A 21893-nucleotide genomic window follows, 5' to 3' on the forward strand; every position below is an offset into this window, starting at 1 on the left:
CTCGGCTCTGTTACTTTAAAAAGAATAAACCAATACAGTTTATGTTCCGAAAAACCATTTCCCACCTCATCTCTCAGTGAGCGCGCACAAGCAGACCCACGCTTGAGGTGTTCAGACAACATAACCACAGAATCAGGAGCGATTTTTATTTAGAACTCCGTGTGACACTCCAGCGCGCCCCGAGAGCACACAGCGCCTTAGCGACAGCATTTCAGAGGCGTTGTTGCAAAACAGTTACTAAGACACCTGCAGGTGAAAACGGGACGGAACAAGCCAAAATAACCTTCGCTGCTTTTGTTGTGAAACACAAACTACGTCAAGTTTGATTTTTTTTGGCGTCTCGAAAAGTGCAGCGATTTTTTTTGTTACAAAAAATGCACCAGAACATTCACGTATCACAAAATCCACGAAACAATACTTGTTTTGTCTAAAAAAACACAGTAAGCACACCTGTAAACAGTCAAAGAAGTTGATTCAAACTTCTTGGGGAAAAAAGCGTAAATGTTCAAGTATCATAAAACGGAAGAACAAGAGATACAAGATTGACAACGGAAATAAAAAAAAATAACATCAAAACAAGTCAGCTCCTTCAATGTATATTCCCGTTCCTTCAGTTACAGTAGCTTGTTAGACATCGCCCTCTGGCGGTGTCAATATCACGTTGCAGCTATGTTTCCCTAACGACCTTCTGTTACTTTGTACCGCTCGGTACAAACGTTTCCACGCCGGAAATTTAGACATTTGCATCAAACGGCAGCCTTATGGGTAATAATGTACAGGTATAAATAGAAATGTTTCAATAATAATTCAATTAAACAAACAAAATAAACACAGACATAAGGATTAATTCGTCCGTGACGGTTCGTCCGTGACTGTCATTGAGAAGTGGTTTAACTAACAAGGAACCAGAAGTGCTGTAAGGAGGAAGTGTCCTGCTCAATGTCTGATATTCTCACTGAAATCTTACAATATTTACAGACTTTGAGCCTTGAGCAGCAGTAGCACCTCCTTACCCCCAGGAATGTGTTATTATGGGATACCCAGCCATGCGATCAAAGCCCTGGCACCCCAGTTTCTTTCCTGTGAGGGCGAGTGAGAACCCACCACCTGGAGCAGGAGCCCACTACCTGGAGCTGGAGCCCACCACCTGGAGCAGGAGCCCACCACCTGGAGCAGGAGCCCACTACCTGGAGCTGGAGCCCACTAACTCCCGACGTTAAAAAACAAGAGAAGGGGCGGTCAGACCTCAAGACGGAAAGGCATTGCGGTGTTACTGATAACAGATAGCCACTGCTCATTCTTTTGGTTTGAAGATTATAATAATAATGGCTCACACTTATATAGCACTTTTCTGGACACTCCACTCAAAGCGCTTTGCAGGTAATGGGGACTCCCCACCCCCTGGATGATGCGACGGCAGCCATAGTGCGCCAGAACGCTCCCCACACATCAGGGGAGGAGAGTAGAGTAATGAAGCCAGTTCATCAAGGGGGATTATTAGGAGGCCGTGATTGGTAAGGGCCAATGGGAAATTTGGCCAGGACGCCGGGGTTACACCCCTACTCTTTTCGAGAAACGCCCTGGGATTTTTAATGACCACAGAGAGTCAGGACCTCAGTTTTACGTCTCATACGAAGGACAGTGAGCTGCAGGGTGATATGGCTGCTGGATAAATGAATGGCAGAACCACAGTGGGTGCAGTGCTGATTCACAGCTGGCAATTAAAAACCATGCCTACACCTGCGGGAGGAAAATACTCTCACTTCTGTAGGATATAATACTGGTCAAGATCTGACACCAGGGGTATGGCAGTGATGCTGGAGCTGATGCCTAGGGCTGCATTCCGATCAGTCTGATTAAACAGCTTCAGCCCTCTATCTGGGGGAGGGTGCTCCCCTCTGCTCCCTCTTTTCTAGGGTTCAGGAGGCTGTGGAAGCTGTGCTGGGTGTCGGTTCCGAGATTGAGAGCGGTTCGCACTGAAATGGATGAGGCTCTCCTCATGTTGCGGTCAGTGTCCCGTGCGTCTGGGCTTCACCGAGGTTGGCGTGTGCCCACCTCTCTGCCCCCACCAGCGCAGGACCACTCGGATGTGGTTTCTTCCGCCTGGCATGCCAGCGTCCTAGACGCGAACGGACACTGCCAGTCCGGCAACCGGGGAGCTCGGAAATTAAAACCGGGAAACGAGTTTTACCAAAACAAAAACAAAATAAGCAAACGGAGCAAAAGCTCAAACAGAGGAGGCGACTTCCTTTCCCTGAGCGAGAAAGCCCTGGCAGCTCACTGGTGGCCCTCACGCTGAGCTGCACGTCCCACCAGCTCACCGGCTTTCGCCACGTTCCAGACGCGTCCCTTGCAGATCACGAAGAGCAGCAGGAGGCAGTCACGACATGTCCCTGCTCGAGGGTGAGGCACGCGCTCAGACAGCAGCACGGCACTGTGCAGCACAGCCGCTCTTCGTCTGGGCCTGCACCTTGGTTTCCCGGCCAGCCCGAGACACGCTCCTCGCAGGTACTTCACATTCCCTCGCCCGCCCCACTGCGGATCACGGCCGATCTCCACAGGCTCTGCCTGCAGGCAGCGTGGCCCCGGCTTTCTGGGGCGTTCTGGTCTTTATGGAACAATACAGCCGGCTCTCAAGGGTCAAAGCCAGCGTTAAGATGCAGGAGGGTGAGCGTGGGAGAGGTTTCCCACACGGATGGGGTGGGGGGCAGCCGTCCAGGGAAAGGCGAGACATGGTTCTGAAGCGCGGCCCGGCCTCGGGAGAGGGCGAGGAAGCCCGTTCGACAGAAACGGGCCCATCGGAGAGGTCCGTCTGAAAACGAGCTGCCGGCGGGGGTCCGGGAGAGCTCCCCCTCAGAGCTCCTTGTTCCGGCGCGGGATGATGATCTTGCGGTAGGTGCGCCTCTCGGAGATGTTGCGCTTCACCTTGACGACGGGGGCGGGGGCCTCCAGGTTGAGGGAGGGGCTCGAGTGGGACTTCTTCAGCTCCTCCCCGTCCGTCTCCACGGCCTCGCACACCTCGCTGTCGAAGCGCTCCAGGTCGTCCGTCCCCTGCGCCTGCCACGCCCACAGCAGCTGGAGGTACACCTCGTACCGGCTCTTCTGCACAGGGGGAGAGGGGCCGCGGGCGCGAGAGTTAGGGCAGAAGGGTGCAAGGGAGATGGACAGAGGCACAGAGAGTATATACATCCAATAATCCTTATGCTCATATAGCGCCTTACAGGGCACTCCACTATAAAGGGCTTTACAGATAATGAGGAGTCCCCTCCACCACCGCCAATGTGCAGGACATGGATGATGTGACAGCAGCAAAGGTTTGCCAGTACTCTCACCACACACCAGCTCTCAGAGGGGAGGAGAGCAGAGTGATGAAGCCAGTTCAGAGATAAGGATTATGAGGAGGCCATGGTACTCCATACATACATGTACAAGATACATGATACCTATACCTCTATACCAGTGGTTCTCAAACTGTGTTACGCGTACCGGCAGTGGTACGTGGAGTGCCGCCAGGTGGTACGCCAAATGACCCTGGAACTGTGTCGTGTGCGCTGAAAAAATCGGGACGGGTTTTCATATTTTGTATTTAATACGTGTCGAATATGCAGCCTACATACTACGATACAGTGCGCGCTAATACTTCAGTGGACACAAGAGATACTCTGTAATTCTATACCACTCTATAGGAATGCGTGCTACGGATGCAAGTGACCAATTGTATTTAAAAAAAGCTACTGTATCTCCAGCAAATAGGGAGAAAGGGGAATGTGCGTGATTTTGGAACAATGCTAACGTTGTAAACACAGGAATGCATAGAAATACGTGCTACGAACGCAGGTAATCTTGTGAGCACACGAAAGCGTGATAACAGAAAAATATTTAAGAACTGTTCTAATTTGAGAAAAATACACCGAGCGTCTCTGTGTTTCGCTCCCATGCGCATGAAATAAAAACTTTAAATAAATACGGAAATAAAAATGGAAACGCGGAAAAATGCAAGCTTGCGGATTGCTAAAGCAGGTAAGCTACACTATTTTTGAAGAACCTTATTTACTGTTGGCAAAAGAGCTGACACGTATTATGTGTAGAGAAAAAGCTGCTAAACAGCTCGACCTGCTGCCTCCCTCCCCCTGAAAGACAGTCATTCATAGAATTATTGAAATGAAGGATTATATCAAAAGTACACTGATAGAGCGCGTTAAGATGAGCAGATGTTTTTCACTGCAATTAGATGAGTCTGTAGTCGATTTGGCCAATTTGCTCGTTTACGTTAGATACGAGTTTGAGGGTACGTCCCATGAGGACTTTCTGTTCTGTAAGCCGCTACCAACAGGAACTACAGGAGAGCACGTATTTCAGCTTCTGAATGAATTTATCGAAGAGAATGGCCTCGACTGGATAAAATGTGTCAGAGTTTGTACAGAGGGTGCTAGAGCAATGACAAGCCGACATAATGGTGTAGTTGCATGAATTAGATAGGTTGCTCCAGAAATTAATGTACGCATTACAACATCCACCGCGAGACCTTTGCCGTCAAGAAAATGCCTGACGATTTAAAATCTGTTAGACTCTGTTGTGAATTGTATCAAGGCTCGAAAAATTAATTCACATCTGCTTTGCTCAACTAAACAGGCTCACCCCTCTCACTGAAATGGTGCTTTTTTATTAGTTGTTGTTAATGTTTTTTTTTCTGTAAAACACTTTGAGAAGCCACCTTTAAAGGCGCTATATCAAATAAAGTTGATTATTATAATATTTATTATATGTATGTGTGAGTGTGTGCACGTGTGCTCATGTTGGTCATTGAGAATTTCTGTGGTTCCTATGAGATGATGACTTGTAGGTGGTACTTCGATGCTTTGGTTGGATTAGGGGTGGTACTTGGTCCAAAAAGTTTGAGAACCACTGCTCTATACTATACTACACTTTTGTGCAGAGTATGCAAAATTACCTAATACAGGCTCCATACATGTCCTGTGTACCTAAACAGGGCTAGGGTATCCCAGAGAAGCTCAGTATATCACATGTACCCAGGCATCACTGCTTTCTGAGGCTGCAGCCCACCCAACCTCAGGTTTCCAATATTTCTATTTCTAACAGATAACTCCGACACATCGGCCAAATGCTCTCCATGATGAACACATATAATAAGGACTTCGTTTTTACCCAATGGGCAAACTGCACAAACCATAACCAAGAAATTTCCCAAGCACAATGGAAAATGGTCCACATTGGAACATGGTATTTGTTCCAATTTGTATTTCTGCGTATTTGATGTTTCCTGGCAGAAAATGTGAGATCTCCACATTTGCTGATTCCACTGGGTATAATGTCAGATGCAGCATGCACAGAGCACGCACAGGGAATGAGTCCACAGCTCGCACAGAGCACGCAAAGAGAGTGAGAACAGAGCTCGCACAGAGCTTGCACAGAGCTCACACAGAGCTCACACAGAGCTCACACAGAGCATACACAGGGAGCATGCACAGAGCACACACAGAGCATACGCAGGGAGCACACACAGAGCTCGCACAGAGCACACACGGAGCACATGCACAGAACACATGCAGCACACACAGAGCTTACACAGATCATACACACAGAGCACACATACAGTGCACAAAAACCACATGCACAGTGAACACACATGCAAACAGCAGAGACACAGACACAGTGGACAAACACACACAGCAGACACACACACAAACAGTGAACATGCACACAAAGTGGACACGCACGCACAGTGGACTAACACACACACAGAGCAGGCTGACCTCATGCTGCAGGTACTCCTCTCTCTGCCGGTGCTCCTCCAGGTCTCTGGTGCGACTCTTGCGGCCCTCCGGGGCGTTCTGCTGGTGGTCCGCAAGATCCCGGGAAAAAGACTCCAGCATCTTAGTGTGAGAATCCAGCTGGCTTTGCTAAGACAAAGAAAGACAGGGAGAGTTGGGGATAGTCAGGAATACAGACAGGCTGAGGGGAGAGACGTGTAAGTCATCTACATGCAGGCCAGCTCTGGAGGTACAGTGGTGGGACTGTTTGTACAGAGCAGTGGACAGTACCAGATTGTGCCGGGACTTCGTGGCGGGCAGGATAGGTCTGCTGAACTTCTTCTGGGAGCCCACGGCTGCAGGGAAAGGGGGCGAGGAGTACAGAGCAGACACCAGATTTATCCGACAGATCCAGGAGCTCATCTGCTCTGCTGTGCTGAAGGAGAGGAGAAAGAAGCTGATGAGCACGGAACACAGCCCTCAGCTCAGCGTGTATAATTCACAGAGAACAGCCCCCAGCTCAGTGTGTATAACCCACAGAGAACAGCCCCCAGCTCAGCGTGTATAACCCACAGAGAGCAGCCCTCAGCTCAGCGTGCATAACTCACAGAGAACAGCCCCCAGCTCAGTGTTTGTAACCCACAGAGAACAGCCCCCAGCTCAGTGTGTATAACCCACAGAGAACAGCCCCCAGCTCAGCGTGTATAACCCACAGAGAGCAGCCCTCAGCTCAGCGTGCATCACTCACAGAGAACAGCCCCCGGCTCAGTGTTTGTAACCCACAGAGAACAGCCCCCAGCTCAATGTGTATAACCCACAGAGAACAGCCCCCAGTTCAGTGTGTGTAACCCACAGAGAACACCCCCCAGCTCAATGTGTATAACCCACAGAGAACAGCCCCCAGCTCAATGTGTATAACCCACAGAGAACAGCCCCCAGCTCAGTGTGTATAACTCACAGAGAACAGCCCCCAGCTCAGTGTGTATAACTCACAGAGAACAGAGACCTACTGAAGGTGCAGGCATGAAGGTTTACCCTTCGACCACAATGCAAGAGCTCTACTGACCTGGCCTGAAAGAGGAAGACTCTCCAGTCCGCAGTCTGCAGGCGGAAGACGTGTGGTCTCTTGGTGTACTCTGAAGCCTTCTCCGCCAGTGCGTGGTGCACGCTCACCACCTCCTCCGAGCTCTGCCAGTCCATGTGGTACTCGTTCTGAAAGCAGGAGTGGAGAGGGAGAGCGTTCATGCAGGCTCGCCGGCCTACAAGCACCACCTTGACAAGCAGCCTGGCTGCAGCTCAGCGGATCTGAAAACCTCATCTCGATCAGCGCCGTTCGATAGCACCCTCTTTATGAGTTTAACACTAGCTAAAAATAACAAGTGAGAAGGCCTGTCTTTGAGGGACGACTGTGAAGACAGAAATGTGCCTCACTTTCTTGTGGATTCATCCTTATGAACTGGGCATTCCCATACTCAGTCAGAGAAGGGCTCACAATTCATCTCAGCACTGTCGAAATAATTGGAGACAACCTCAAGTTTTTTATTTTTGCATTTTGAATCCAACATGATGAACAATGTGCATAGTTATAAGGGAATTTGTTTAGTTCTGTAAATCTTTGCATAGTGCTGGTACACAATAATCAAGACATCTGATGTGCTGGTGCAGTACACAGTGCAATACAGCTCTGATCTTGATGCAAGAAACAGCTGGACACTGCAAGTTAGAGAGAAAAAGTGAGCAAAAGAGATAAGAAACAAACAAATTAGGAAAGTAAGAGCAAATCGAAACTATGATGTCCCACAGTGACCCAGCTGCTGGTCTCCTGGATGGCGAGGCCAGAGCAGTTGCCAACAGGGGGCAGTGTCGGGCTGAGCTGGCATTCGTACCTTCTGCAGGTAGAGCACCATGCCCTTCAGTACCGCATAGAATGTCTTCCAGCTTCTCTTCCCCCAGGGAGCTGGAACACAGAAAGAGCTTTGTGAGACTTTCACACGGGGACTCTATACAGCACCCCACAGCAGAGCCCCAGGTGCACTGAGAGGGAGGACAGATTGAATATTTAGCTAATTATGATGAACCTAAACCCAAGACCTTCAGTCTCATTCTGTCTCATGTTTCTCTTCAGTATAGAGTGAAGCTGACTCTGTAGTCACATGGCAACTGTTCAGAGAATACCTATCAGTATTACCACTGCAAGGCCCTAGTGACAGTGCTGGAATTAACCCAAAAAAAAAGGTCCAAATAATGTAAATGATGCAGCCAACGTTGCACAATGGCTCTGTTAAAATTCCTTCTTTTCATCAATGGATGCTTCCCAGGTAGCTGAATGAGGAACTGAATGTGTTGTGCAGATCCAAAGACATCACGGGAACAGGTTTGCAAAGGGAACCTGACACAAGTGTTCAAAATCTTCAAAGGACTGACAAAGTCAGCTCTGCAGATTTCCTCAGAATGCAAAAGGAAACCAGAGGACACAAGTGGAATCTACATTTAGAACAAGTCACTCAGCCATGTTGCCGAAGCTGATACCTTGGCTTCCTTCAATTAAAGGGGAACTGCAATGCCTTTATATTTCAGGGTGAGAATGAATCAGCAGCGATGAATGCATTTCAAACCACAATAAAAGTCATATGTTCACAATTCATTTGAACATTGGATTGGTAACTTGGAAAACCTCCAATTTACATCACAAACATTTCCAGGTATGGACCGTGCCATATCCTGTGATTCAGAACGAGGCAACAAAACTTCCGCTGACATGAAGTGGCACTAGTACATCGTAAACAGGCGGGCTTGTGAATACCTCTTTTAATCCAATGGAAATATTGCTCTCGACTTAAATAAACGGAACGTAATTGTTAACCCTGCATGCAGATCACATCGGAACATTTCTGCAGTGAAGTCTGCTGCACAACCTTTACTTACTCGCTTATACATGGCATTGCGTTAGCTATTACAGGGACTAGTGAGCAGGAAGGGCCGCATCACGTCACAATTACTGCGAACTTTCTGTCTCGCCCATGGTGAAACCAGGGGTTTGCGACATCATGGCAACTTACAGCACTTTCTCACAAAGTTCACGATTTTTTGCTTGATTTAAAATTTGTAAACTTTTTCCATAAAGCCAATGAATGGATTTTGTTACAGAGATTTAAAAACCGGTCTCCTGTTTCCCTTTAATGCCTGGATAAGATCCCTGGATCAATTGCCTACTAACTACCAACCAGACGAGCCTCCTCTCATTTATGAGCTTTTTCTTCTCTTCTTTCCAGCTCAAAGTAAGACAATTCTCCCGCCTTCCTGTCTGATACAGGACACAGCGTTGAGTACCAGGGCACCAGTGTCCGGAGGGTCACTCACTCCTCTTGCCATCGATGTCCGCGTGCGCCTTGCGCGTCAGGAACCCCTGCTTGAACACGGTGGCCTTCTTGTCGTGAGGCACGTCCTGGAAGGGGTTGCTCTTCGAGCGCAGCGGTGCGTCTTCCCCGCTGTCCGCGGGCAGCAACAGCGAGCTCTTGAGCTCTTCCTCGTCGCTGGAGGAGGAGGAGGGGGACCGAGAGAGGGAGGGGATGAGAGCAGAACGAGCCGTGAAACGAAGTGCCAGTTTAGTGAACAGAAACAGAGAGCAAAAGGCAGCAAATCATGCAGAAATGCAGCAGATCACAGTTGCTCTTAACTAAACTAAACTCTGGATTTAGATTTTTTCCTGGCCTCTGACATTATTCCGCCTGCCTGGGATGGGAGTTCAGGTCCTACACATGCACTCTCTGCAGTTTTCCTGAGTTCTGTGGATGTCAGGAGGGAGGAGGCAGAGAGTGACTGTGAGAGCTTGCTTGTTTTAATTCAGTCAGAGATTACACGACTGTCCCCTTGACTCTAACCCCTCTCCTCCAACATCCACAACCACGTACTGCATGTCAGTTACACTGAATTAGCTAGACAGGTACTTCTAGCTAAAGTAAAACCAAATTGTTCCTTATAAGACCCAAAAATGACTAATAGCAGAGTAGAGGAGTTTATGTACATTGCAATTCTTATTCATACCAATCTCTCGGGACATACACAGTACAGCAGACAACATGGTACAAAAGACAACACCAGACAATGTAGACAGCACATTCCAAACGTAATAAATAATAACCAGAACAATAAATATGCAGTAATGAAAGAAAAACAAGGTGGACCATGCAAAAGTGCAGACGTGCATTGAGTCTGAGGCACTGCAGTTAGCTGTTGAGGATGCATACTGTGATGTTGATAGTTAAAAACAACCTTACTGAGTCTCGACACACAGATTAAATGAAAAGGAGCACCAGGTGGTTGAGCTGCTACATCAAACATTTGACTAAACACCCCAAACATTAACTCAGGACAAGGCCCCTCATTCAAACACAACACTCCTGCCGCTTGATCAGGTGCAGCCAGTTACAGAATTGCTTGTTGCTAGTTGAATATGAAGCAGAGGGAGGTCTGTAGCACCACCAATCTAACAACATTCACAAACAGGTGAGACAAGATATGTCAGTGAGCATTATCGACACAGTACTTACAATGGATGGGGATTGGTGTTCAAGTAAAAATGAGTGAGAAGACACTGATGTGCTATTCAGAATTTAAAGGAACAAGTAAAGGTTTATTCCCTGCTGAAAAGAGAATAAAAGACACCCGAAGAAGGCTCCACAGCTGAAACTTTTCAGCAGGGAATAAACTTGTTCCTTTGCGGCCTACGTATGCTGACGCAGCAACCCGCCTGAACTCATTCAGAATTTAGGCGAGTATGTTTTCTGCAAGTCTTTCATGATCACAATGCCTCCACCTTCACAATGACCTCGATTCACTGGGTGAAAAGTTAAAGTTATGCCATGCTGATGGTCCCACATCAGCCTGCCAACTCTGACTTACTATACACATAGTGGAATTCAAAGCCTCTCCAGATCGTCCTGCTCTCACTGAGAAATGTTCAGAGCTCACTGACATTCACATATCCCATAACTCCGTAGACAAGACAGAAGGCTGTTACTCACACTGCCCACTCCAGTGGCTCATTCTTTATGGAGTTGTACAGACCCTGAAAGAAAGGCAGAAGTTAAGACTGATCCCCGTCACACCCAGGCACACACAGTCTACAGTCGTAGAACGGCAAGGCATGAGCCGTTCCAAAAACCGTGCCCTGCAGGTTTTTACCTGATTTATGCATTTATGAATTAGCTTCATCACTCTGTTCTCCTCACCACTGATAGATAATGTATGGCGAGCATGCCAATGCAATTCGGCTGCCATCACATCATCCAGGTAGAGGCTCCACATTGGTAAAACACTAAGAGTGTCCAGAAGCGTCCTTCACTTATAGAAGTGTAAGGAATTATTATTATTACTACAATATCTGATATGTCATAAACCACTGGTACCACAACATATCTTTAGGACTGGTAACTTGCTAAAGTAAATGTACAATCAATCTTTCTTTTATGCATTACTGACCATAAGCAGTTAGCCCTAAGCGTTTCCTTACCTTCAGTAGATCCTTGGGGAAGTTCTGCCCCTCATTCATCTTCTCCAGGTTGGACACAAAACTGTTGATCGACATGACTTTACCTATGTTCTAAATGCACAAAAAGACAAGCGGATTTATTGATTTATTGAATCCTTTCGTTACTTTCTTATTGTTGTGCTTCTGGCACTCAGGATGAGTAAGGGGGTGAGCAGGCCTTTCGGTGAGATGAGAGCTAAGGTACAGGCAGATGAATTAAGTGCTGGGTATGAAATCAGGGTTAGTGGCCACACTGCTGGCCCTAGCTGAGTACGTGCAGATTTCATGAATATGTGGTGGAACAGAGGTGAACACAATGGATTTAGTCGTGATGACAGGTGAGGGAGATTCTGAACACGTGACGTTACCCACACTCCTGAATGCCCTAGTGATGCCCTAGTCATTTACAGGGCTGTTCCTGTCCTGCAGAGAATGACACCTGGTTATCCCCAATTCATTTAGAAATAAGGGAAAATAAGGTTGTTAAAAAGCATAATGCACTCAGACACATCCTGCTGCATTCTAATGCAAATAATTCGCTAAATACACTTTCCAGCAAATTAATCCATACAAATAAACACATTATTTTTAAAAATAATACACAGTGTGTGCAATTAAAAACGGTTACAAAGCCTCGGAATATTCAGAATTAGCATATTAAGAGGTGAAAGGTGACGTGTGTCCTTAAAGTGAACCACAGGTACTCCTCTGTCTGCTGAGGTTTTGTACAGCTCTGAAGTTATTCTTGGCTCTTAAATTAGAAATGCATAAGGTATGAAAACAGGATGGAAAGTAAACGTCTAATGAATAACGGTGTCATTGAAAAGCCATAATTTTCAAATGCCAAGAGGAATCAAGCTCCTGGGCACCTGCAGACTGGCCTGTGGAATTTGCAAATTCCAAAACTTTTGGAAGTGTGGTTAGAGGGGTCATTTATGATCTCAGACCAATTTGGCAAACAACTGGGACCTTGTATGTTCAGCATCGAAGTTCAAAATTATGACACCTTATGTGCTGTCAGGATGACAGATTATCACAAGGTGCACTCGCAAGAGCTCAGCAAACCTCAGGATTGCTGAACAATATGTGCCTGTGCTGTTCTGAAGCATCTATTTAAAAGAGGAAACCATGCTCACTGATCTGTTTGAACAGCCACATCTTGCTCACAGGTACATATGACTTGGGCTAACCAACACATCTAATGGAATCTGCTGGAATGGACTAATGTGCTTTTCTCCAAGGACAATAAAAACCCAGGGAGCCACCTCTGGTGTATGACTGATCATCAAGCTCTTGTTCTTGAAAAGCACCCTAAAGTCCTAGCAGAGCATGAATGGAAGCTGCCACTCCACATTGTTAGGCTTGAGTTGGGCTAATGATGTGTTGATGCAATGCAGTCTTTGCTACGAGGGGCAGGTGTACACAATATTGAAACTGTGACATCTTAGTCTGACCTCATCTGGGCAGGAATAGTTCAAACAGCCTGGATTACTTTTAGTTTGAAAATTGAACACAACTGCCTGTAAACAACTGAAGTACAATACTATCTCAGTGCCATGGGTTTGTACTGAAAGGTAAGAGGTCAGAACAAAGCCATGTCATTTGTGTGGTTCCTTATGCTGCTTAAGTTCAAGCCAGGTGCATTAAATGCAACTGCAATATCATCCTGGCTGTTTGAGGTCCACCTGCCCAAAGATGTTATAGTTTTAGTATCAGGTACATCTGCCCCTTGTAGCAAAGACTGCATTGCATCAACAAATCTTTGGCCAATCAGAAGTCATACTTTCCATACATGCTCTGCTATGGCTTAAGATTGCCTTTTAAGAGCTTAATGATCAGTGATATCTCAGTGGTGGCTCTCTGAGATTTAATTTTCATTAGGGAAAAGCACATTAGCACTGTTCCTTCTACGGCTGAAGTGCATGCCAGGTGCATTAATGCAACTGCACACTTACCTGTCCATGAAGATCAGTGTTCAACAGCATGATGGCGCATGTTAGAGTGAGTACCGCGCCTGGAGGAAGGGAGACACAAAGTAATACAGAAGGGAGAGAGTTGGAATTCACATCATGCCACCATCCTGGTTACAGATCTCATTCTGCAGTAGAAAATAAAAGCACTTTCACCCTGCTGACAAACAGCTTAGTCTCCACAATCCCAAGAATGCTCAGGGTGACACGGCGGTGAAACAGGAAGGGTGCAGGAGCAAGAGAGCTGCAGGCAGTGAGGTGCAGGTGAGTGCAGCACAGGTGGGAGCTCTCACCTGCGGAGCTGAAGTTGCCGGGGTTGCAGTGGTGGTAGCGTTGTGCGAAGTGCTGCAGTACTCGCTCTCTCTCCTGCGTCTCGCCAATCAGCACCACCACCTTCAGGAAGGACCTGGGGCAGAGCAGAGACAGGCGGGCATCAGGTCTCTGGTGTAGCCGACACACTTGGCCATAAACAATGGGACTGTCCCTACACCTTGGGATTCACTTCTTTCAGCAATTACAACTGTACAAGATGCATATGCATTTATTCAAAAACAGTTCAATTCTCAGATTAAAACTGAATGTCAAATATGCTATGTTTATACTCATGGCCCCCTCAACTCACCTGAGTGCCTCGTCAAGCGTCTGCTCCGAGAAATCGAAGAACTTCAGATACTCCTCCCCTACAGCACTGCAGAACGCATTGCTGGGAAGAAGAGACAGAGAATCTTGACACACTGAAACCTCTCCTCTCTCTGATCCTGTCTCACACTGAAACCTCTCCTCTCTCTCTGATCCTGTCTCACACTGAACCCTCTCCTCTCTCTCTGATCCTGTCTCACACTGAAACCTCTCCTCTCTCTCTGATCCTGTCTCACACTGAACCCTCTCCTCTCTCTCTGATCCTGTCTCACACTGAACCCTCTCCTCTCTCTCTGATCCTGTCTCACACTGAACCCTCTCCTCTCTCTGACCTGTCTCACACTGAACCCTCTCCTCTCTCTCTGATCCTGTCTCACACTGAACCCTCTCCTCTCTCTGATCCTCTCTCGCACTGAAACCTCTCCTCTCTCTGACCTGTCTCATATTGAAACCTCTCTTCTCTCTGGTCGCCTCTGTGTCCTTACTCTTTGTCCAGCTGTTTGACCACATCTGTGCGCCGAACGCCATCCAGCCGGTAGAGCTGCTCAGCCAGTCTGCGTGCCTCCTCTCTGTTCACGGTGCTCCCGTTGACCTGGGGGGCGCCGAGGTCAGTGGTCCCCTCCTCAGCGCTCGGCGCCTGTGTCTCACTGCGGACACAAACACACAGCAGAGCTCAGCAAGGCAAGGGCCACGGTCAGAGTCAGGCTCCCGGTCAAAGTGCATGAACATCTGCATTATACTGAGGTGATACGAGATTCTGAATATCTGGAGTCATTCTGTGATACACTGGATGTACCCAGTGTTTTCAGTGCCTTTCTAGTTGTCTTTGGCAGAAAATAAAAAATACTGCACTACATCTTGGAGAAAAGAAGACTGTTTTTGTTTTCAAAGCCTGTGTACGTGTAGCAAAATCTGTAATTTCCCCAAAATACTCTGTTTTCAGCTTTTATTTCTTAGTAGGCTCGCTGAACAAACTGCAGCAATCTGCTCACCTTCCCAGTGAGTCTTGCTGCTCTTCCTCACAGCTCAAGCTGCCAGGTGTCTCCTCTGCTTCCAGGGGCTCAGAATCCAAGCTCCCAGGACACTCCGTCGGGTCAAAGAGAGCAACCGGACCTCCGCCCTCTCCTTCACTGTCGGGGGATGAGCTCCAATTTCTGTGCTCCCCCACACTGCTCTGCATCTGCTCAACAGTCAGACCCTCGGGGAGCTCCGTTTCCCCCCTGGTGTCCAAGCCTTCCGGGACTCCTAGAGAACCTTCAGCACCCATGGGCTCTGCAGTCCCAGCTGTGCCGGCAGGTCTCGCAGAGCTAGAGGTCTCTAAGACATCTGCAGGTCCTGTGGTCCTCTGAGTCTCGGGATCTTCTGCGGTGTCTGTGGCCCCCTCGCGAGGCTCCGGTTCGATGGTCTCGCCTGCTTCGCCAAGCAGCCGCTCAGTGGGAGGGCACAAAGGCTCGGTCTCTCCTGATTGGATGAGAACAGCACTTGTGGTTAGCCCAGGAACCAACAAGAACAAAGAAACGTGTGTGGCAGAACACCTATATGTGCCCAAAAGCCCATGGGAAGAGTGCTGGCCTTCAGGTCTTGGGCCCAGAGTTTTCTAATATTATATGAAAACTGATATTTTTATTATTACTGCATTAATCACTTGAAACTTATTTTTCCATTTTCTATATGATTCAATAAAGAAGGTGGATGCACCCATACACAGAGGGTTGTGAGATGATGGAAAAAGCTACCCAGCCATGTTTTTGAAGCCGATAACCTAAGCTCTTCCATGAAGTGGCTGAATGAGATCCTTGGGTCTATTAACTCCCAAATACCAAATGGGACAGACGCGCAGGTGGCCTCCTGGATTTCCGCGTCTCTTCAATGTGCACAACCCTGAAGGGCACTTTACAGACTTAACACTGCATGTTACCTGGGATTTCTTCAGGACAGTGCTGTTCCTCTCCGTCCTCCTCTGAAAGACATTCCTGCCAAACAAACCAACACCATTTCAGGTATCAATTCATTAGAAACAACTCGTCTGAAAGCATGGTGAGCTCTAGGATCCAGACGTCACTAGTCTGACCTGGAGACATAGCCCACTGTGGCTGGGATTCCCCAAGCAACACTGCAGAATTAGTCAGAATTGCTCAACTAATGCTGTCCCAGCTTTTTGGAAAACAAAACAATTCCTTCGCCTTGCTGGACACCTGCATGCCTGCAATGACAACAGGGAGACACACGCGACGATGGCTCGTCTGGCAGGCACCACAGAGTCCACAGCATGTTAAATGACAACTGTCTCTCCAGATGGGCACACTGGGCATCTCTTTCTCTCCCTACAGACGTAATTGCCAAGGAATCCCAAAGCAGCTGGCAGCTCCAGATTGGGTGAGTTTACAATACAACAACCAGTGAGTGACAACACTGCTGATCAGAAACACCCTGATGCAGCTGAGAGACTGTGCCCCCATTCACCTCAAGTCTGCACTACGGATGTCATGCCACAGAAAATTTCCCTTGCTGTGTTTCAGAGCTCTAGGGCCTTTTTAAATGTGCGACATCTAAAAGTTGAAATGATTGGCTTGTTGCATCACTGTAATTTAAACATTTGGGGACAGATATTTCAAATAATCCCATACCACAGGGGATGTTTTGTCAGATTCCATGACTCTAACATGCCATGACTACAGGTGCCCACTGCAGAGGGAAAAAAGGTGGAAAGGAGAGCAGGAAAGGGGGGTGGGATTATTGTAGAAAAAGATGGAAAGGAGGGGCGGGATTATACTAGAAAAAGGTGGATTGGGGAAGCCCATCTGGACCAGAACCAGAGGACTGAGCCCAGCGTGGGCCAACAGAGAAACAGAGTGTGAGCAGAGCAAGGTAAAGGTCAGAGTCTCGTCCTGGAGGAGCACAGGTTAGTTGATGTTATCCAGCAAAGTCCCGACTCAAGAGCTACACAGATAGAAACCTCCTGTAAAATGAGAAGCTTCACTTCAAGATGGCGTTCAGTTCTGGCGCATTATAAGAATTGGTGCCTTCACCCCTTACCTAGTCTGTAACCTCAGGCCTCTGAGCAGACGCCTCCATTAATAGAACTCCATGTCTGATTCATCAGCATGTCACACTCTGGTAACTACTGATTTATACTGTAACTACAAAACAGAAGGGCGTTTTTACCACTGACTGCAGCAGCACAGCGCTGTCTTGTGGAATATGAGGATGTGTCTTTCAAAGCACAGAGAGGTGGCGAGTACTGGAGTGGAGTTCAAGAACTTGCCCTGCTGCAACCATTACCACCGCCTTAGACGTCTGGGGGAGATTAGGATGTTATTACAACATCTCTACAGGAGAATCAGTGGGAGAGGAAGGTCATTTCACTGCAGTTTTTTAAATGAGGTGAGTGAAAAAGCAAGTAAATAAACAGCTTGGCATTTGCTGTATGACAGACACGCTCCAGGTGGCTTAAGAAGGTGTGGATTGACCTGGAAAAGAGGGACCAGCTTTTCCTCAGCATGGGGGCGATTTATCCTGCAGGTTTTAAAATGGACATGTGAAGCACAAGGTGCAACTTGTGCCACAGCTGCACAAGACAAACCCACCGCAAAACAGAAGGATATCAAAACAACCCACCCATTCATCTTTTTCCTAACTGCTTCATCCAGTTCAGGGTCGTGGGGGAGCCGGAGCCTATCCTGGCAAGCAACAGGGGCAAGGCAAGACACACCCTGGAGCAGTCTCCAGGCCAGGTCACACACAGACACACACTTCCACCAGGGATCATTTTCTCAGAAGCCAATTAACCTACCAGTATGCTTACGGACTGCAAACCGCAGCACAGAGGAAACCCAAGCAAACATGGAGAGCACAGACAATCTCCATGCGGGTAGCACCCCAGGTCCGGAATTGAACCCAGGACCTCAGCACTGAGAAGCCACAATGCTGACTCCTGCTCCACTGCGCTGCTCATCAGAACAATCGAGTAGCCAAAACTGATAACAACACTGCAGAAGCTTTTAATCATACCAGACCCAAGAGCAACAGAAAGGCCGCAGTGGTGGTGAAATGAGAAAGACAAGCAAGATACTGGCTAAACCACATACCCTAACACGTCACGGCACAGATCAGCTTTTTCAAGCAGTCCTCGACTAGCTTGTCTCAGTGTCTGAGTTAATTTTTAAACATGAAAAAAGCACCTCACAGTTTGGCCACAGATCTGATCAGCTGATGAAATTCTTTTTTTTTATGGATCCTCTCAAGTGGCTCCACGGATAAAAATGCTCTCCTGAGTGCAGGCTGAGCTCCACTATCATGGGTTCAAGCTTGGGTCATGTCACCAGCACCATATGACCAGCATTCCCCAAGACGGTAGGCTGGGGTAAGTCTGCCAGGGCTCTATCACATCTCAGCACAGGCAAAGCGACCCCCTGTGAGCTCCTGGGCTCTTGAGGGGGTCCTATCATCTCCTCCAATCAGCACCGAACCTCCAGGAAAGGGCAGGGTTGCCTGTAAGGTGTCAAAAGGAATGGGCCCTCCAGGGTGGGCGTGTCCAAAGATTCTGCTCAGATGTGAAAACTGTGTCCAAACTGAGTAGTAATTAAAATAATAATTGAAGATTCTCTATGAAATTTTTATTGTCATATATATATACTATTCTCCCAGCTCCAACTCCAATGTCTGATTCTATATCGTGTCTGATCATGCACTAAAATGTACAGTTCTTCTGTTTCCTATGGTGGCTAAATCACTGTACCGTAACAGTATTCCTATCACAATAAGTGCATGACAGACTTGCTACAAGAAAAGCAATATATGTACAATAACTGCTTGCTCCCAGTTAACTTATTTACCTCGTTAAGCTTGTTTCCTTGGTTCAGGCTTCTCTGTACATCGAGGAGGCCCTGGAGATGCTGCTCAGACTCTGCATCTGGAGAAGCTCCAGCCTGGCTCATCTCCAGGTTCCCGTCACAAGAGGCCACTTCCGGAACGGATTCGGAATCCCTGTCCTCCCCAAGACAGCCGGAGTTTCCCGAGGTATCCCCCCCTCCATGCCCGGAACTCTGGAGGTCCTTCACCTGTCCTGAAGGACACCCACCTTGGGAGAGGGGGCTATCTGTCCATTCCACCTCTGGGTCATTCCCCAGGATGAGGCTGGCGGCCCCACTCGAGTTGTCCAAGTCATCGTTGGAGCTGTACTCCACATTGGGCTCCTCCAAGCCAGCCTTTGTCCCAGGACCGTCCCACTCAGCGCACGAGTCCAGGGCTTGCGATTCCAACTGCTCAGATGAGGAAGAGGAGCAAGACTGACCCAACCCTGTCTCAAAGTCTTCGAGTCCCTGCAGTTCTGCAGCCTCCCCTTCCTCCCAAGGGCCCTGTATTCCCCTGCTACATTCCAGCCTCTCTGTCGGAATGTCCTCCACATCCAATTCTCCGTCGTTCTCGTCATCTCCGAGGTCCTCCAGGTCCACCCCCTCCTCCTCTCCCTCTCCTCCTCTCAGCTTGGCCTCCAGGTCCCCATCCAGGGCCAGAAGGTCCAGGGAGGGAGTGAACAGGCTCCTGCAGGAATCCTCTGGCTGCTCGGAGTCCATACAGGCTGAGGACAGGTCCAAAACATACTCGTGCTCCACATCCATTTCGAGGTCAGAAAAATGATTAGACCTAGTATGATATAATATATTTCACAGACGTATTGGTACGTTAAAGAAGCAAGGACATCCCGAATGAAGTTTTAGCTCCTTTTCTGATCACAAACCTTTCCATGTCCAGTACTTGCCAGAAACAATTCCCAATTTTTTTTTTTTCCAAAGAGTTGCAAAGCTTTTTTTTTCCTAATCTGTCCTTGGGGTACTTGCTTCCAGCATTTCTGTTGACTCTAAAAGAAAAGCACACAGGTGTGGTTAATGTCTTCACACATCTCATAGATCTGCTTGAATACAAAACGCATCACTGCGAGAGGCAGGTCTCTTCTATCTACAACACCAACCATATACCAGAGAAAAACATCTTTCAAACCACACAGCTTTTTAGGACTTCATTTCATACATTTCCCAAGAAACCTCAACAACAAAAGTATGGTATGAATCATAAATATACAAACTCAATATCTAAAATGGAGGCAACAAAGATAATTGTGGATTGCTGTCGACTAATAAAGCTACAGTACTTCCGCCTTCTAAATGAATGATGTCAGGAGTCTCAATTCATAATAAGCCTATGTATGAATACATAATTTGAACAACACAAATGAATGATTTCTCGTACAAATACAATGGGAGTAAGGCCCAGGTGATTGAATATGCCTGAGTTATTTAAGCAGAATTTGAAAAGATATATTTGATGGTATAGGAACAAGTAATAGGTTTACTCCATGCTGAAAAGAGAAGAAAACAACGTTTTCGGCTTTGAGGCCTTCTTCGGGTGTAAGAAAGACAGGGCAGTCAGGGGCACACTTGAGTGTATACACATGCCTATTGGTTACACCTGCACTTTAGAAGATTAAGAATATGCCAGAGCAGCTATGCTACTTTGCATGGCTGTCTTTAACAGTACACCGCCAAGGAACAATTGCTAATTCTGAATTTAGAAATCAGACAAAGATGAAGAAGAAATGCAAAGGGAGGTGCGGTCACATTTCAGACGGAGCCCTACTGCGTCTGTGAGGAGACGCAGCTCAGAACAGGATTAGCGAAGGGAGGATGTGGTCCAAGGTCAAGCGCTACAGCGATTCGAGAAGGACGGTGCTCCGTCTCCGCGAAACGACTCCGTTTGAGTCCTGGGATGTCCACCTGGCGAGCGAGGCCTGCCGCTTTTAAAATGGTGGGAGGCTCCGGCTGCACCTGCGCGCGCTCAGAGGCCCGATCACGGCGGGCCGAGCGATGGCAGACTGCCGGCACGTCTCCTGCCACACAACCCACACCCTCTTCCTCATCCTCCGGCCCCGGCGCAGTGACAGACGCCTCCCTGGCTGCGCTCCAGTAAGAGCCCGAACGAAGTACTCACCAAGTGCTTCGCTGCGCCCGCCTTCCCGAAAACCTTCGGGGGTCTTTCAGCCGTCTCCTTCTTCCGCTCTTGTCCTCTTTATCCGCCTCTCTTTCTGCCCCCAGAGCTCCCCCTGTGAACGCAGTTTGCAAACGAGGTTCTCTCAAACCTCACTGCAGTGCATTCAGACTTCCTGCCCGCAGACGATCAGCGAGCGAGAGAGAGAGGAGCTAAGAGGAGGAGAACAAAGACAGATGAAGAGATTAACACAGACAGTCACAGGAAGTTAGGATGTTAGTGCAAAGAGGACATTTTTTATTCACAACAGGTATTTACAGAACCCAGTGTGTGTTTCATGTGTTCCTGTTTCCCCAGTTACAACCGTGCTTAATTCTCAGTTCTGGTTAATTAAAATGATGGAGTGACTAAACCAGATTAACTGGTTACACTTTGGAATTACTGGTGCCCTGAGCAGCATCACAGCATTGCACAAAAGAAGGCCTTTATGTCTTCACCATCTGGTTTCATTGTGAACTGCTTGCCTTCAGAGCAATTATCTGTACAACATATCAAAAAAAGTTGTTTTTTTATTTTCAAAGCCCACATACATCTAGCAATAAGGTACGACATCCATAACCCATGACTGAAATGTCCCTCCCTCCACTGTCATGGTCTGGTTATTCCTTCTTGGAATCTCATAGGCCGGGAGACCACCGAACTCCAAGGGATGAGAGGGAAGAGAGTCTTTGGGAAAGGCTCGTCCAAGTGGATGGTGACGTAGAAACTGGACGGTGCTACAGCCCAGCAGATCTTCCACCCACACTGAAATACCTCTCCCTCTACTCCTCACAATCTGCTCTAACACTTGTCTGTACAAACTGCGATTCTTAGAAAACTGTTTAGAACAAAAAAGTAAAACACGTAGGCCTAGTTTAGGACAGATATGCAACAAACCGTTACATATACAACAGTTTGAGAATAAATGAGATGACTTGCACTATGTATTTAAAATGTCATTTT

At 47.6% G+C, this 21893-nt stretch overlaps 1 protein-coding gene across 1 annotated transcript; it reads right to left on the reverse strand.

The window, feature by feature from the left end:
• Positions 1–134: 134 nt before the first annotated feature.
• LOC148839152 (PH and SEC7 domain-containing protein 4) lies at positions 135–20982 on the reverse strand. Its single transcript, XM_088909527.1, has 16 exons — positions 20895–20982; positions 18746–19767; positions 15829–15883; positions 14903–15371; positions 14396–14557; positions 13894–13974; positions 13565–13677; positions 13257–13315; positions 11284–11373; positions 10796–10839; positions 9132–9304; positions 7658–7728; positions 6838–6983; positions 6063–6207; positions 5775–5921; positions 135–3102 (listed from the first exon to the last, which is right to left on the reverse strand). Exons 2-16 carry the CDS (start codon positions 19526–19528, stop codon positions 2854–2856), a joined length of 2787 nt encoding a protein of 928 aa, XP_088765653.1. The 5' UTR covers positions 19529–19767; positions 20895–20982; the 3' UTR covers positions 135–2853.
• Positions 20983–21893: the final 911 nt, after the last annotated feature.

This window comes from Atractosteus spatula, chromosome 2 (assembly GCF_055471065.1).
Source record: "Atractosteus spatula isolate fAtrSpa1 chromosome 2, fAtrSpa1.hap1, whole genome shotgun sequence".
Lineage (NCBI taxonomy): Eukaryota > Metazoa > Chordata > Actinopteri > Semionotiformes > Lepisosteidae > Atractosteus > Atractosteus spatula.

Bases quoted from the DNA above. Each gene is read 5' to 3' on its own strand.
- LOC148839152 (XM_088909527.1), bottom strand. From the start codon at position 19,528: ATGGATGTGGAGCACGAGTATGTTTTGGACCTGTCCTCAGCCTGTATG. The intron at 6,208-6,837 runs GTCAGTAGAGCT...CCTCTCCTTCAG, and splicing joins GTCTTCCTCTTTCAGGCCAG to CACAGCAGAGCAGATGAGCT. The intron at 3,103-5,774 runs GTCAGCCTGCTC...CCCCCTGTGCAG, and splicing joins AGGAGTACCTGCAGCATGAG to AAGAGCCGGTACGAGGTGTA.